Genomic DNA, 16,898 nt, shown 5'->3' with positions numbered 1-16,898 from the left:
GTTACGGCTGTGGCAATACCTAATAATATGTCTACTTTTTCTTATTTATTTAAGTTTTACACAGTAGCATTTTTGAAACATTTTTGAAGCATTTTTTTGTGTCTCCATAGTCTGAGAGCCATAGCTTTTTTATTTTTTGACTGATTGTCTTAGGCAGGGGCTCCTTTTTGGCAGGATGACATGACTGCTTGATTGGTACTATTTTGGGTGGCCATACGCCTTTTTGATCGCTTGATGTTGCACTTTTTGTGATGTAAGGTGACAAAAATACCTTTTTTTTTGGCACTGTTTTTATTTTATTTCTTATATGTTGTTTATCGGACGGTGTGGATCATGTGATACATTTATAGAGCCGGTCGTTAAGGACGCGGCGATACCTAATGTGTGTATATTTATTTATTTTTTATATAAAATCTGTGGAAAGGGGCTTTTTTTTTTTTTCTGGAAACTTTTTTTTTTTTTTTTGTGTTATTTTGACTTCTTTTTTTAAACTTTATTTCTGTCCCACTCTGGGACTTCAACTTTTGGGGGTCTGATCCCCTCTGCAATGCATTACAATACATCTGTACTGTAATGCATTGTCTGTTAGTGTATGACACTGAGTAATACACTAACAGGTTGCCTAGGAGACGGGCCTGAGGGTGGACAGGTTGCCTAGGAGACGGGCCTGAGGCTGGACAGGTTGCCTAGGAGACGGGCCTGAGGCTGGACAGGTTGCCTAGGAGACGGGCCTGAGGCTAGACAGGTTGCCTAGGAGACGGGCCTGAGGCTGGACAGGTTGCCTAGGAGATGGCCTGAGGCTGGACAGAATGCCTAGGAGACGGGCCTGAGGCTAGATCTCCTGGGCACCCGTAGCAGGCAGGTCCCGATGCCGTGCAGGGCATTGGGCAGCCTCTGCATGGCATCGGGCTGCCTTCTGACACATCGGGTCCCCGCTACAGCAGCGCGAGGACTCGATGGGTTCCCTCACCCGCCGCAAATCCCCTCTATGCTGCGGTCAGCGCTGATCGCGGCATAGAAGGGATTAGTCCGCCGGCATCGGCTTGTACAGCGTTGCCGGCGGATACAGCAGGGGCCCGGCTATCGGGGACTGCCGGGCCACCACAGTGATCGGATTAGAATGTGTAGTGTTCCCAATGCATTTGTGTGTATGGAAATAAAAGCTATTAGAAGGCTTTTGAGCTTTATTCACACTGCTATTATTTTGAACACAACTGTAGAGGCCCACGACCATACAGCTTGGGGTTATAGGTCACACATGGGCGGAGTCTCTCACTGAAGTGACGGTTGTCGCCCTACGGGTGTTTTCTAACAGGATCTTGAGGTTGTGACGTCACCTTAACGAGCCTCGCTTTCAGCTGATCCTTCAAGGAATTGTCCACTATACACAACATGGTGCTTATATTTCTGATGGGACCGTCACAAATCAAAATGGGGTGATAAGTGGGCTCCCCCTTTAGGGCCAATTAGAATAAAGGGGAGGAGCTACTGCTTGTAACTGACCCAATCGTAAGGCGAAGATAGATTAAAGCTAATTTAATGGTGTCACGCGTCCTGTAACTTCAGCAGTAAATGTAGTCCATGACCTGATTGCATAAGATCTACCTGAGCTCATGCTCCTCCCTGATGATGACCTCATGTAATGTAGCCCCACCCAGGATGATGACATCATTGTGCAGTAGTTATCACTCTAGCGCCCACTTTCAGTCTTCGCCTTCTCTCATGTGGCGAGATGTCGGTGGGATCTCCAGTCCTGGTGCGCTGCACTGCAGTCCTCCCCTGGTAGTGTGGTTCGATGGGTCAGGTCTGTGCTCAACAAGGACCTGGTTGACCACGACCAGTCACAAGAAGCTCTCCGCCACCTTGCGATTACAGAGTTCACATTTCCCTGGGTGGAGACCGACGCCTATGACCTCCAGATCAAACTTACAGGATCCTCCAGCAGATTTCTTCAAGGGCACGGTGGTGGTGGAGATCCGGAAGGAGCCCGTACCTAAAGACAAAGTGTCGTTGTCCGTTCCCTGAGTGGAGCATCGGCAAACTCTACTGATCTCCTGGCGGAAGTGGATGGTGAAGAGCCCGTAGATGATGGGGTCCAGGCACGCGTTAAAGAGACCAAAGAGGAAGAGGATGTGGCTGAGGGATGGAGGAACTCTACGTCGGGTCAACATCTCTGGGGAGAACCAGTACCAGATCCCGAGGAGGTAGTAAGGTGTCCAGCACACGATGAACGTCAGCACAATCACTAAGGACATCTTAAAGGTTCTCATCCGAGCTCGAGGGATGTTATTGCTGGAGCGGCGGAGGTGGAACTCTCTAGAAGAATCTGCAAGAGGAAAAGTATATTCTTGTACATAGGAGCAGTATTATAGCAGTTATATTCTTGTACATAGGAGCAGTATTATAGTAGTTATATTCTTGTACATAGGAGCAGTATTATAGTAGTTATATTCTTGTACATAGGAGCAGTATTATAGTTGTTATATTCCTGTACATAGGAGGCAGTATTATAGTAGTTATATTCTTGTACATAGGAGGCAGTATTATAGTAGTTATATTATTGTACATAGGAGCAGTATTATAGTAGTTATAGTCTTGTACATAGGAGGGAGTATTATAGTAGTTATATTCTTGTACATAGGAGGCAGTATTATAGTAGTTATATTCTTGTACATAGGAGCAGTATTATAGTAGTTATATTCTTGTACATAGGAGCAGTATTATATTAGTTATATTCTTGTACATAGGAGCAGTATTATAGTAGTTATATTATTGTACATAGGAGGCAGTATTATAGTAGTTATATACTTGTACATAGGGGCAGTATTATAGTAGTTATATTCTTGTACATAGGAGCAGTATTATAGTAGTTATATTCCTGTATATAGGAGCAGTATTATAGTAGTTATATTCTTGTACATAGGAGGCAGTATTATAGTAGTTATATTCTTATACATAAGAGCAGTATTATAGTAGTTATATTCTTATACATAAGAGCAGTATTATAGTAGTTATAATTATTGTACATAGGAGCAGTATTATAGTAGTTATATTCTTGTACATAGGAGCAGTATTATAGTAGTTATATTCTTGTACATAGGAGCAATATTATAGTAGTTATATTCTTGTACATAGGAGGCAGTATTATAGTAGTTATATACTTGTACATAGGGGCAGTATTATAGTAGTTATATTCTTGTACATAGGAGCAGTATTATAGTAGTTATATTCCTGTATATAGGAGCAGTATTATAGTAGTTATATTCTTGTACATAGGAGCAGTATTATAGTAGTTATATTCTTGTACATGGGGGCGGTATTATAGTAGTTATATTCTTGTACATAGGAGGCAGTATTATAGTAGTTATATACTTGTACATAGGAGCAGTATTATAGTAGTTATAGTCTTGTACATAGGAGCAGTATTATAGTAGTTATATTCTTGTACATAGGAGGCAGTATTATAGCAGTTATATTCTTGTACATAGGAGCAGTATTATAGTTGTTATATTCCTGTACATAGGAGCAGTATTATAGTAGATATATTCTTGTACATAGGAGCAGTATTATAGTAGTTATATTACTGTACATAGGAGGCGGTATTATAGTAGTTATATTCTTGTACATAGGAGCAGTGTTATAGTAGTTATATTCTTGTACATAGGAGCAGTATTATAGTAGATATATTCTTGTACATAGGAGGCAGTATTATAGTAGTTATATTCTTGTACATAGGAGCAGTATTATAGTAGTTATATTCTTGTACATAGAAGCAGTATTATAGTAGTTATATTCTTGTACATAGGAGCAGTATTATAGTAGTTATATTCTTGTACATAGGAGCAGTATTATAGTAGTTATATTCTTGTACATAGGAGCAGTATTATAGTAGTTATATTACTGTACATAGGAGGCGGTATTATAGTAGTTATATTCTTGTACATAGGAGCAGTGTTATAGTAGTTATATTCTTGTACGTTGGAGCAGTATTATAGTAGATATATTCTTGTACATAGGAGGCAGTATTATAGTAGTTATACTCTTGTACATAGGAGCAGTATTATAGTAGTTATATTCTTGTACATAGAAGCAGTATTATAGTAGTTATATTCTTGTACATAGGAGCAGTATTATAGTAGTTATATTCTTGTACATAGGAGCAGTATTATAGTAGTTATATTACTGTACATAGGAGGCGGTATTATAGTAGTTATATTCTTGTACATAGGAGCAGTGTTATAGTAGTTATATTCTTGTACATAGGAGCAGTATTATAGTAGTTATATTCCTGTACATAGGAGCAGTATTATAGTAGTTATATTCCTGTACATAGGAGCAGTATTATAGTAGTTATATTCCTGTACATAGGAGCAGTATTATAGTAGATATATTCTTGTACATAGGAGGCAGTATTATAGTAGTTATATTCTTGTACATAGGAGCAGTATTATAGTAGTTATATTCTTGTACATAGGAGAAGTATTATAGTAGTTATATTCTTGTACATAGGAGCAGTATTATAGTAGTTATATTCTTGTACATAGGGGCAGTATTATAGTAGTTATATTCTTGTACATAGAAGCAGTATTATAGTAGTTATATTCTTGTACATAGGAGCAGTATTATAGTAGTTATATTCTTGTACATAGGAGAAGTATTATAGTAGTTATATTCTTGTACATAGGAGGAAGTATTATAGTAGTTATATTCCTGTACATAGGAGGCAGTATTATAGTAGTTATATTCTTGTACATAGGAGCAGTATTATAGTAGTTATATTCTTGTACATAGGAGCAGCATTATAGTAGTTATATCCCTGTACATAGGAGCGGTATTATAGTAGTTATATTCTAGTACATAGGAGCAGTATTATAGTAGTTATATTCTTGTACATAGGAGCAGTATTATAGTAGATATATTCTTGTACATAGGAGCAGTATTATTATAGTAGTTATATTCTTGTACATAAGAGGCAGTATTATAGTAGTTATATTCTTGTACATAGGAGCAGTATTATAGTAGTTATATTCTTGTACATAGGAGCAGTATTATAGTAGTTATATTCTTGTACATAGGAGCAGTATTATAGTAGTTATATTCTTGTACATAGGAGGCAGTATTATAGTAGTTATAGTCTTGTACATAGGAGCAGTATTATAATAGTTATATTCTTGTACATAGGAGCAGTATTATAGTAGTTATATTCTTGTACATAGGGGCAGTATTATAGTAGTTATATTCTTGTACATAAGAGCAGTATTATAGTAGTTATATTCTTGTACATAGGAGCAGTATTATAGTAGTTATATTCTTGTACATAGGAGCAGTATTATAGTAGTTATATTCTTGTACATAGGAGGCAGTATTATAGCAATTATATCCTTGTACATAGGAGCAGTATTATAATAGTTATATTCTTGTACACAGGAGCAGTATTATAGTAGTTATATTCTTGTACATAGGGGCAGTATTATAGTAGTTATATTCTTGTACATGGGAGCAGTATTATAGTAGTTATATTCTTGTACATAGGAGGCAGTATTATAGTAGTTATATACTTGTACATAGGGGCAGTATTATAGTAGTTATATTCTTGTACATAGGAGCAGTATTATAGTAGTTATATTCCTGTATATAGGAGCAGTATTATAGTAGTTATATTCTTGTACATAGGAGCAGTATTATAGTAGTTATATTCTTGTACATAGGAGCAGTATTATAGTAGTTATATACTTGTACATAGGAGGCAGTATTATAGTAGTTATATTCTTGTACATAGGAGGCAGTATTATAGTAGTTATATACTTGTACATAGGAGCAGTATTATAGCAGTTATATTCTTGTACATAGGAGCAGTATTATAGTTGTTATATTCCTGTACATAGGAGGCAGTATTATAGTAGTTATATTCTTGTACATAGGAGCAGTATTATAGTAGTTATATTCTTGTACATAGGAGCAGTATTATAGTAGTTATATTCTTGTACATAGGAGCAGTATTATAGTAGTTATATTCCTGTACATAGGAGCAGTATTATAGTAGTTATATTCTTGTACATAGGAGGCAGTATTATAGTAGTTATATTCTTGTACATAGGAGCAGTATTATAGTAGTTATATTCTTGTACATAGGAGAAGTATTATAGTAGTTATATTCTTGTACATAGGAGCAGTATTATAGTAGTTATATTTTTGTACATAGGAGAAGTATTATAGTAGTTATATTCTTGTACATAGGAGGCAGTATTATAGTAGTTATATTACTGTACATAGGGGGCAGTATTATAGTAGTTATATTCTTGTATATAGGAGCAGTATTATAGTAGTTATATCCCTGTACATAGGGGGCAGTATTATAGTAGTTATATTCTTGTACATAGGAGCAGTATTATAGTAGTTATATTCCTGTACATAGGAGCAGTATTATAGTAGTTATATTCTTGTACATAGGAGCAGTATTATAGTAGTTATATTCTTGTACATAGGAGGCAGTATTATAGTAGTTATATTATTGTACATAGGAGCAGTATTATAGTAGTTATGTTCTTGTACATAGGAGCAGTATTATAGTAGTTATATTCTTGTACATAGGAGCAGTATTATAGTAGTTATATTCTTGTACATAGGAGAAGTATTATAGTAGTTATATTCTTGTACATAGGAGCAGTATTATAGTAGTTATATTCTTGTACATAGGAGCAGTATTATAGTAGTTATATTCTTGTACATAGGAGGCAGTATTATAGTAGTTATATTCTTGTACATAGGAGCAGTATTATAGTAGTTATATTCTTGTACATAGGAGCAGTATTATAGTAGTTATATTCTTGTACATAGGAGCAGTATTATAGTAGTTATATTCTTGTACATAGAAGCAGTATTATAGTAGTTATATTCTTGTACATAGGAGCAGTGTTATAGTAGTTATATTCTTGTACATAGGAGAAGTATTATAGTAGTTATATTCTTGTACATAGGAGAAGTATTATAGTAGTTATATTCTTGTACATAGGAGGCAGTATTATAGTAGTTATATTCTTGTACATAGGAGCAGTATTATAGTAGTTATATTCTTGTACATAGGAGCAGCATTATAGTAGTTATATCCCTGTACATAGGAGCGGTATTATAGTAGTTATATTCTTGTACATAGGAGCAGTATTATAGTAGTTATATTCTTGTACATAGGAGCAGTATTATAGTAGATATATTCTTGTACATAGGAGCAGTATTATTATAGTAGTTATATTCTTGTACATAAGAGGCAGTATTATAGTAGTTATATTATTGTACATAGGAGCAGTATTATAGTAGTTATATTCTTGTACATAGGAGCAGTATTATAGTAGTTATATTCTTGTACATAGGAGCAGTATTATAGTAGTTATATTCTTGTACATAGGAGCAGTATTATAGTAGTTATATTCTTGTACATAGGAGCAGTATTATAGTAGTTATATTCTTGTACATAGGGGCAGTATTATAGTAGTTATAGTCTTGTACATAGGGGCAGTATTATAGTAGTTATATTCTTGTACATAGGAGCAGTATTATAGTAGTTATATTCTTGTACATAGGAGCAGTATTATAGTAGTTATATTCTTGTACATAGGAGGCAGTATTATAGCAGTTATATCCTTGTACATAGGAGCAGTATTATAATAGTTATATTCTTGTACACAGGAGGCAGTATTATAGTAGTTATATTCTTGTACATAGGGGCAGTATTATAGTAGTTATATTCTTGTACATAGGAGCAGTATTATAGTAGTTATATTCTTGTACATAGGAGCAGTATTATAGTAGTTATATTCTTGTACATAGGAGCAGTATTATAGTAGTTATATTCTTGTACATAGGAGGCAGTATTATAGTAGTTATAGTCTTGTACATAGGAGCAGTATTATAGTAGTTATATTCTTGTACATAGGAGGCAGTATTATAGTAGTTATAGTCTTGTACACAGGAGCAGTATTATAGTAGTTATAGTCTTGTACATAGGAGCAGTATTATAGTAGTTATATTCCTGTACATAGGAGCAGTATTATAGTAGTTATATTCTTGTATATAGGAGCAGTATTATAGTAGTTATATCCTTGTACATAGGAGCAGTATTATAGTAGTTATATTCTTGTACATAGGAGCAGTATTATAGTAGTTATATTCTTGTACATAGGAGCAGTATTATAGTAGTTATATTCTTGTACATAGGAGCAGTATTATAGTAGTTATATTCTTGTACATAGGAGGCAGTATTATAGTAGTTATAGTCTTGTACATAGGAGCAGTATTATAGTAGTTATATTCTTGTACATAGGAGGCAGTATTATAGTAGTAATATTCTTGTACATAGGAGGCAGTATTATAGTAGTTATATTATTGTACATAGGAGCAATATTATAGTAGTTATATTCTTGTACATAGGAGCAGTATTATAGTAATTATATTCCTGTACATAGGAGCAGTATTATAGTAGTTATATTCTTGTACATAGGAGGCAGTATTATAGTAGTTATATTATTGTACATAGGAGCAGTATTATAGTAGTTATATTATTGTACATAGGAGCAGTATTATAGTAGTTATATTCTTGTACATAGGAGCAGTATTATAGTAATTATATTCCTGTACATAGGAGCAGTATTATAGTAGTTATAGTCTTGTACATAGGAGGCAGTATTATAGTAGTTATATCCTTGTACATAGGAGCAGTATTATAGTAGTTATATCCTTGTACATAGGAGCAGTATTATAGTAGTTATATTCTTGTACATAGGAGGCAGTATTATAGTAGTTATATTCTTGTACATAGGAGCAGTATTATAGTAGTTATATTCTTGTACATAGGAGGTAGTATTATAGTAGTTATATTCTTGTACATAGGAGCAGTATTATAGTAGTTATATTCCTGTACATAGGAGCAGTATTATAGTAGTTATATTCTTGTATATAGGAGCAGTATTATAGTAGTTATATTCTTGTACATAGGAGGCTGTATTATAGTAGTTATATTCTTGTACATAGGAGCAGTATTATAGTAGATATATTCTTGTACATAGGAGGCAGTATTATAGTAGTTATACTCTTGTACATAGGAGCAGTATTATAGTAGTTATATTCTTGTACATAGAAGCAGTATTATAGTAGTTATATTCTTGTACATAGGGGCAGTATTATAGTAGTTATATTCTTGTACATAGGAGCAGTATTATAGTAGATATATTCTTGTACATAGGAGGCAGTATTATAGTAGTTATATTCTTGTACATAGGAGCAGTATTATAGTAGTTATATTCTTGTACATAGAAGCAGTATTATAGTAGTTATATTCTTGTACATAGGAGCAGTATTATAGTAGTTATATTCTTGTACATAGGAGCAGTATTATAGTAGTTATATTACTGTACATAGGAGGCGGTATTATAGTAGTTATATTCTTGTACATAGGAGCAGTGTTATAGTAGTTATATTCTTGTACATAGGAGCAGTATTATAGTAGATATATTCTTGTACATAGGAGGCAGTATTATAGTAGTTATACTCTTGTACATAGGAGCAGTATTATAGTAGTTATATTCTTGTACATAGAAGCAGTATTATAGTAGTTATATTCTTGTACATAGGAGCAGTATTATAGTAGTTATATTCTTGTACATAGGAGCAGTATTATAGTAGTTATATTACTGTACATAGGAGGCGGTATTATAGTAGTTATATTCTTGTACATAGGAGCAGTGTTATAGTAGTTATATTCTTGTACATAGGAGCAGTATTATAGTAGATATATTCTTGTACATAGGAGGCAGTATTATAGTAGTTATATTCTTGTACATAGGAGCAGTATTATAGTAGTTATATTCTTGTACATAGGAGAAGTATTATAGTAGTTATATTCTTGTACATAGGAGCAGTATTATAGTAGTTATATTCTTGTACATAGGGGCAGTATTATAGTAGTTATATTCTTGTACATAGAAGCAGTATTATAGTAGTTATATTCTTGTACATAGGAGCAGTATTATAGTAGTTATATTCTTGTACATAGGAGAAGTATTATAGTAGTTATATTCTTGTACATAGGAGGAAGTATTATAGTAGTTATATTCCTGTACATAGGAGGCAGTATTATAGTAGTTATATTCTTGTACATAGGAGCAGTATTATAGTAGTTATATTCTTGTACATAGGAGCAGTATTATAGTAGTTATATTCTTGTACATAGGAGCAGTATTATAGTAGTTATATCCCTGTACATAGGAGCGGTATTATAGTAGTTATATTCTTGTACATAGGGGCAGTATTATAGTAGTTATGGTCTTGTACATAGGAGGCAGTATTATAGTAGTTATATTCTTGTACATAGGAGCAGTATTATAGTAGTTATATCCCTGTACATAGGAGCGGTATTATAGTAGTTATATTCTTGTACATAGGAGCAGTATTATAGTAGTTATTTTCTTGTACATAGGAGCAGTATTATAGTAGATATATTCTTGTACATAGGAGCAGTATTATTATAGTAGTTATATTCTTGTACATAAGAGGCAGTATTATAGTAGTTATATTCTTGTACATAGGAGCAGTATTATAGTAGTTATATTCTTGTACATAGGAGCAGTATTATAGTAGTTATATTCTTGTACATAGGAGCAGTATTATAGTAGTTATATTCCTGTACATAGGAGCAGTATTATAGTAGTTATATTCTTGTACATAGGGGCAGTATTATAGTAGTTATATTCTTGTACATAGGAGCAGTATTATAGTAGTTATATTCTTGTACATAGGAGCAGTATTATAGTAGTTATATTCTTGTATATAGGAGGCAGTATTATAGTAGTTATATTCTTGTACATAGGAGGCAGTATTATAGTAGTTATATTCCTGTACATAGGAGCAGTATTATAGTAGATATATTCTTGTACATAGGAGCAGTATTATAGTAGTTATATTACTGTACATAGGAGGCAGTATTATAGTAGTTATATTCTTGTACATAGGAGCAGTATTATAGTAGTTATATCCCTGTACATAGGGGGCAGTATTATAGTAGTTATATTCTTGTACATAGGAGCAGTATTATAGTAGTTATATTCCTGTACATAGGAGCAGTATTATAGTAGTTATATTCTTGTACATAGGAGCAGTATTATAGTAGTTATATTCTTGTACATAGGAGGCAGTATTATAGTAGTTATATTCTTGTACATAGGAGCAGTATTATAGTAGTTATATTCTTGTACATAGGAGAAGTATTATAGTAGTTATATTCTTGTACATAGGAGCAGTATTATAGTAGTTATATTCTTGTACATAGGAGAAGTATTATAGTAGTTATATTCTTGTACATAGGAGGCAGTATTATAGTAGTTATATTCTTGTACATAGGAGCAGTATTTTAGTAGTTATATTCTTGTACATAGGAGCAGCAATATAGTAGTTATATCCCTGTACATAGGAGCGGTATTATAGTAGTTATATTCTTGTACATAGGAGCAGTATTATAGTAGTTATATTCTTGTACATAGGAGCAGTATTATAGTAGATATATTCTTGTACATAGGAGCAGTATTATTATAGTAGTTATATTCTTGTACATAAGAGGCAGTATTATAGTAGTTATATTCTTGTACATAGGAGCAGTATTATAGTAGTTATATTCTTGTACATAGGAGCAGTATTATAGTAGTTATATTCTTGTACATAGGAGGCAGTATTATAGTAGTTATAGTCTTGTACATAGGAGCAGTATTATAGTAGTTATATTCTTGTACATAGGAGGCAGTATTATAGTAGTTATATTCTTGTACATAGGAGCAGTATTATAGTAGTTATATTCTTGTACATAGGGGCAGTATTATAGTAGTTATATTCTTGTACATAGGAGCAGTATTATAGTAGTTATATTCTTGTACATAGGAGCAGTATTATAGTAGTTATATTCTTGTACATAGGAGGCAGTATTATAGCAGTTATATCCTTGTACATAGGAGCAGTATTATAATAGTTATTTTCTTGTACACAGGAGCAGTATTATAGTAGTTATATTCTTGTACATAGGGGCAGTATTATAGTAGTTATATTCTTGTACATAGGAGCAGTATTATAGTAGTTATATTCTTGTACATAGGAGCAGTATTATAGTAGTTATATTCTTGTACATAGGGGCAGTATTATAGTAGTTATATTCTTGTACATAGGAGCAGTATTATAGTAGTTATATTCTTGTACATAGGAGCAGTATTATAGTAGTTATATTCTTGTACATAGGAGCAGTATTATAGTAGTTATATTCTTGTACATAGGAGGCAGTATTATAGTAGTTATATTCTTGTACATAGGAGGCAGTATTATAGTAGTTATATTCTTGTACATAGGGGCAGTATTATAGTAGTTATATTCTTGTACATAGGAGCAGTATTATAGTAGTTATATTCCTGTACATAGGAGCAGTATTATAGTAGTTATATTCCTGTACATAGGAGCAGTATTATAGTAGTTATATTCTTGTACATAGGAGCAGTATTATAGTAGTTATATTCTTGTACATAGGAGGCAGTATTATAGTAGTTATATTCTTGTACATAGGAGGCAGTATTATAGTAGTTATATTCTTGTACATAGGAGGCAGTATTATAGTAGTTATATTCTTGTACATAGGGGCAGTATTATAGTAGTTATATTCTTGTACATAGGAGCAGTATTATAGTAGTTATATTCCTGTACATAGGAGCAGTATTATAGTAGTTATATTCCTGTACATAGGAGCAGTATTATAGTAGTTATATTCTTGTACATAGGAGGCAGTATTATAGTAGTTATATTCTTGTACATAGGAGCAGTATTATAGTAGTTATATTCTTGTACATAGGAGCAGTATTATAGTAGTTATATTCTTGTACATAGGAGGCAGTATTATAGTAGTTATATTCTTGTACATAGGAGGCAGTATTATAGTAGTTATATTCTTGTACATAGGAGCAGTATTATAGTAGTTATATTCTTGTACATAGGAGCAGTATTATAGTAGTTATATTCCTGTACATAGGAGCAGTATTATAGTAGTTATATTCTTGTATATAGGAGCAGTATTATAGTAGTTATATTCTTGTACATAGGAGGCTGTATTATAGTAGTTATATTCTTGTACATAGGAGCAGTATTATAGTAGTTATATTCCTGTACATAGGAGGCAGTATTATAATTATAGTAGTTATATTCTTGTACATAGGAGCAGTATTATAGTAGTTATATTCTTGTACATAGGAGCAGTATTATAGTAGTTATATTCTTGTACATCGGAGCAGTATTATAGTAGTTATATTCTTGTACATAGGAGGCAGTATTATAGTAGTTATATTCTTGTACATTGGAGCAGTATTATAGTAGTTATATTCTTGTATATAGGAGGCAGTATTATAGTAGTTATATTCTTGTACATAGGAGCAGTATTATAGTAGTTATATTCTTGTACATAGGAGCAGTATTATAGTAGTTATATTCTTGTACAGAGGAGCAGTATTATAGTAGTTATATTCTTGTACATAGGAGCAGTATTATAGTAGTTATATTCTTGTATATAGGAGCAGTATTATAGTAGTTATATTCTTGTACATAGGAGGCAGTATTATAGTAGTTATATTCCTGTACATAGGAGCAGTATTATAGTAGTTATAGTCTTGTACATAGGAGGCAATATTATAGTAGTTATATTCTTGTACACAGGAGCAGTATTATAGTAGTTATATTCTTGTACATAGGAGCAGTATTATAGTAGTTATATTCTTGTACATAGGAGCAGTATTATAGTAGTTATATTCTTGTACATAGGAGCAGTATTATAGTAGTTATATTCTTGTACATAGGAGGCAGTATTATAGTAGTTATATTCTTGTACATAGGAGCAGTATTATAGTAGTTATATTCTTGTACACAGGAGGCAGTATTATAGTAGTTATATTCTTGTACATAGGAGCAGTATTACAGCAGTTATATTCTTGTACATAGGAGCAGTATTATAGTAGTTATATTCTTGTACATAGGAGGCAGTATTATAGTAGTTATATTCTTGTACATAGGAGCAGTATTACAGCAGTTATATTCTTGTACATAGGAGCAGTATTATAGTAGTTATATTCTTGTATATAGGAGCAGTATTATAGTAGTTATATTCTTGTACATAGGAGCAGTATTATAGTAGTTATATTCTTGTACATAGGAGCAGTATTATAGTAGTTATCTTCTTGTACATAGGAGCAGTATTATAGTAGTTATATTCTTGTACATAGGAGGCAGTATTATAGTAGTTATATTCTTGTACATAGGAGCAGTATTATAGTAGTTATATCCCAAGAGGCAGCTATGCAGTGCAGACTGAAGATACATTTGCATTGCTGAGCCAAGTATGACCCATTTTTTAATACTTACCAGAGGATCTCTTCATTTTTTGAGAAATTTCAATGAGGATTTGGGTGTAACAGAAGAGCATGATTAGCAGTGGGATCAGGAAGAGGCAGCAGAAGGTGAACATATTGTAGAGCGTCTCCTGCCAATGCTCCTGGAAACTGCCCAGCGTGACACACTGCACAAAGTGGACTGGACGTGTCCTACTCACTGCATGGAAGACAAAAAGCTGAGAAGAGAAAGGAATTAGTTACAAACATTTCATAAATGGTCAATCTGGCCACTCCATGAGGTGACTCTATGAACTTCTAAGAATGTGGAAATGCTAGTTGGAACTCAAGGACTTACTTGTGGGGTAGCAAGTAGAAGACTTAGCGTCCAGGCTACAGACAACATTGTCTTGTTCTTCTTTTTGGCATCTCCTATTCCCAGAGGGTTTATGATTGCAGCACGTCGGTCTAGGCTGATGACCACAGTGACGAAGGCAGAAGAGTACATGGCCACCAACTTAAAGAACATCAAGATCCTGCAGGCCATGTCGCCAGCGTACCACTGGATGGTGACGTTCCATACAGCATCCAAGGGCATCACAACAAATGTAATGAGGAGGTCAGCGGCCACCAAGTTCATGATGAGAATACGGATGTGAGATTTCTTTCTGTACTTGTGGGCAATAGTCCACAGAGTGGCCACGTTAAAGCAAGCAGAAGACACAAAAAGGACACAGGTGATGGCTACACGGACCTTGGCCGCCATGGAGAAGGTGGGCAACACAAAGTGATCTTCGTTGAGGAGAGTTGTATTGTGACCATTGGGTTTCTCCAGTCCATTGACATATATACAGCTGAGGTTTAAACCCTTCAAAGCACAAAGACCTGGGGGTGCCAAAGGTCCATCATCCCCAGACTCACCACTCACATTCATCTTGTATTTTGTGAGGAACTTGCCAAGGATAGAAGATTGAAATACAACCCAGAAGAAGGCGAAATCATTGTAAATCCTATAGATGTCTCTTCATCCATACATTTCAGGTTTTATATTTGGCCATAATCTCTATAGTAACAAGTCATATAGTCTCTATAAATGATACTTCTCTGCCCCGACCTTCTGAGGGGCCTCTTCGAGTCTATAAATGATTGATTCTGACATCTCTGCCCAAACATTTATAGCTTTATAACATCTGGGATTTCTTCAAGATGGTGACATTGTGGCTTTCGAGAAACATAGTTACCTCATAGGAGATGACTGTTCTTGGAATCTCTTTTTTTGGGCCAAGATTACTAATACTCAGAATATTAACGTTATAGACACTGGGAATGGAAATAGAATGAAGAGGAGACAACCCCTGCAAAACACAAGAAGAAAGAGGTTCTCATAAAGTACAGGAATATAACTACTATAATACTGCTCCTATGTACAAGAATATAACTACTATAATACTGCTCCTATATACAAGAATATAACTACTATAATACTGCTCCTATGTACAAGAATATAACTACTATAATACTGCTCCTATGTACAAGAATATAACTACTATAATACTGCTCCTATATACAAGACTATAACTACTATAATACTGCCTCCTATGTACAAGAATATAACTACTATAATACTGCTCCTATGTACAAGAATATAACTGCTATAATACTGCTCCTATGTACAAGAATATAACTACTATAATACTGCCTCCTATGTACAAGAATATAACTACTATAATACTGCTCCTATGTACAAGAATATAACTACTATAATACTGCCTCCTATGTACAGGAATATAACTACTATAATACTGCTCCTATGTACAAGAATATAACTACTATAATACTGCCTCCTATGTACAAGACTATAACTACTATAATACTGCTCCTATGTACAGGAATATAACTACTATAATACTGCTCCTATGTACAAGAATATAACTACTATAATACTGCTCCTATGTACAAGAATATAACTACTATAATACTGCTCCTATGTACAAGAATATAACTACTATAATACTGCTCCTATGTATAAGAATATAACTACTATAATACTGCCTCCTATGTATAAGAATATAACTACTATAATACTGCTCCTATGTACAAGAATATAACTACTATAATACTGCTCCTATGTACAAGACTATAACTACTATAATACTGCTCCTATGTACAGGGATATAACTACTATAATACTGCCTCCTATGTACAAGAATATAACTACTATAATACTGCTCCTATGTACAAGAATATAACTACTATAATACTGCTCCTATGTACAAGAATATAACTACTATAATACTGCTCCTATGTACAAGAATATAACTACTATAATACTGCTCCTATATACAAGAATATAACTACTATAATACTGCTCCTATGTACAAGAACAACTACTATAATACTGCTCCTATGTACAGGGATATAACTACTATAATACTGCTCCTATGTACAAGAATATAACTACTATAATACTGCTCCTATATACAAGAATATAACTACTATAATACT

The 16,898-nt window shown here is 33.4% G+C and overlaps 1 protein-coding gene across 2 annotated transcripts; it reads right to left on the bottom strand.

Annotated features, from left to right (window-relative positions):
* Window positions 1-1,191: 1,191 nt before the first annotated feature.
* Window positions 1,192-15,463, bottom strand: LOC120982353 (gonadotropin-releasing hormone II receptor-like). Of its 2 annotated transcripts, none has more exons than XM_040412426.1 (4): window positions 14,752-15,463; window positions 14,428-14,632; window positions 1,785-2,326; window positions 1,192-1,749 (listed from the first exon to the last, which is right to left on the bottom strand). In XM_040412426.1, the coding sequence occupies exons 1-3, from the start codon at window positions 15,325-15,327 to the stop codon at window positions 1,842-1,844; spliced, it is 1,266 nt and encodes a 421-aa protein (XP_040268360.1). In that variant the 5' UTR covers window positions 15,328-15,463; the 3' UTR covers window positions 1,192-1,749; window positions 1,785-1,841. The 2 variants fall into 2 exon arrangements, with proteins under 2 accessions (XP_040268360.1, XP_040268361.1); XM_040412427.1 differs by having other exon boundaries at window positions 1,192-1,752; window positions 1,788-2,326.
* Between the last annotated feature and the right edge of the window lie 1,435 nt (window positions 15,464-16,898).

Source organism: Bufo bufo, chromosome 11 (genome assembly GCF_905171765.1).
Source record: "Bufo bufo chromosome 11, aBufBuf1.1, whole genome shotgun sequence".
In the NCBI taxonomy this organism is placed as follows: domain Eukaryota; kingdom Metazoa; phylum Chordata; class Amphibia; order Anura; family Bufonidae; genus Bufo; species Bufo bufo.
The sequence above is the reverse complement of the archived record's forward strand: the minus strand, read 5'-3'. Positions and strand labels throughout refer to the sequence as shown.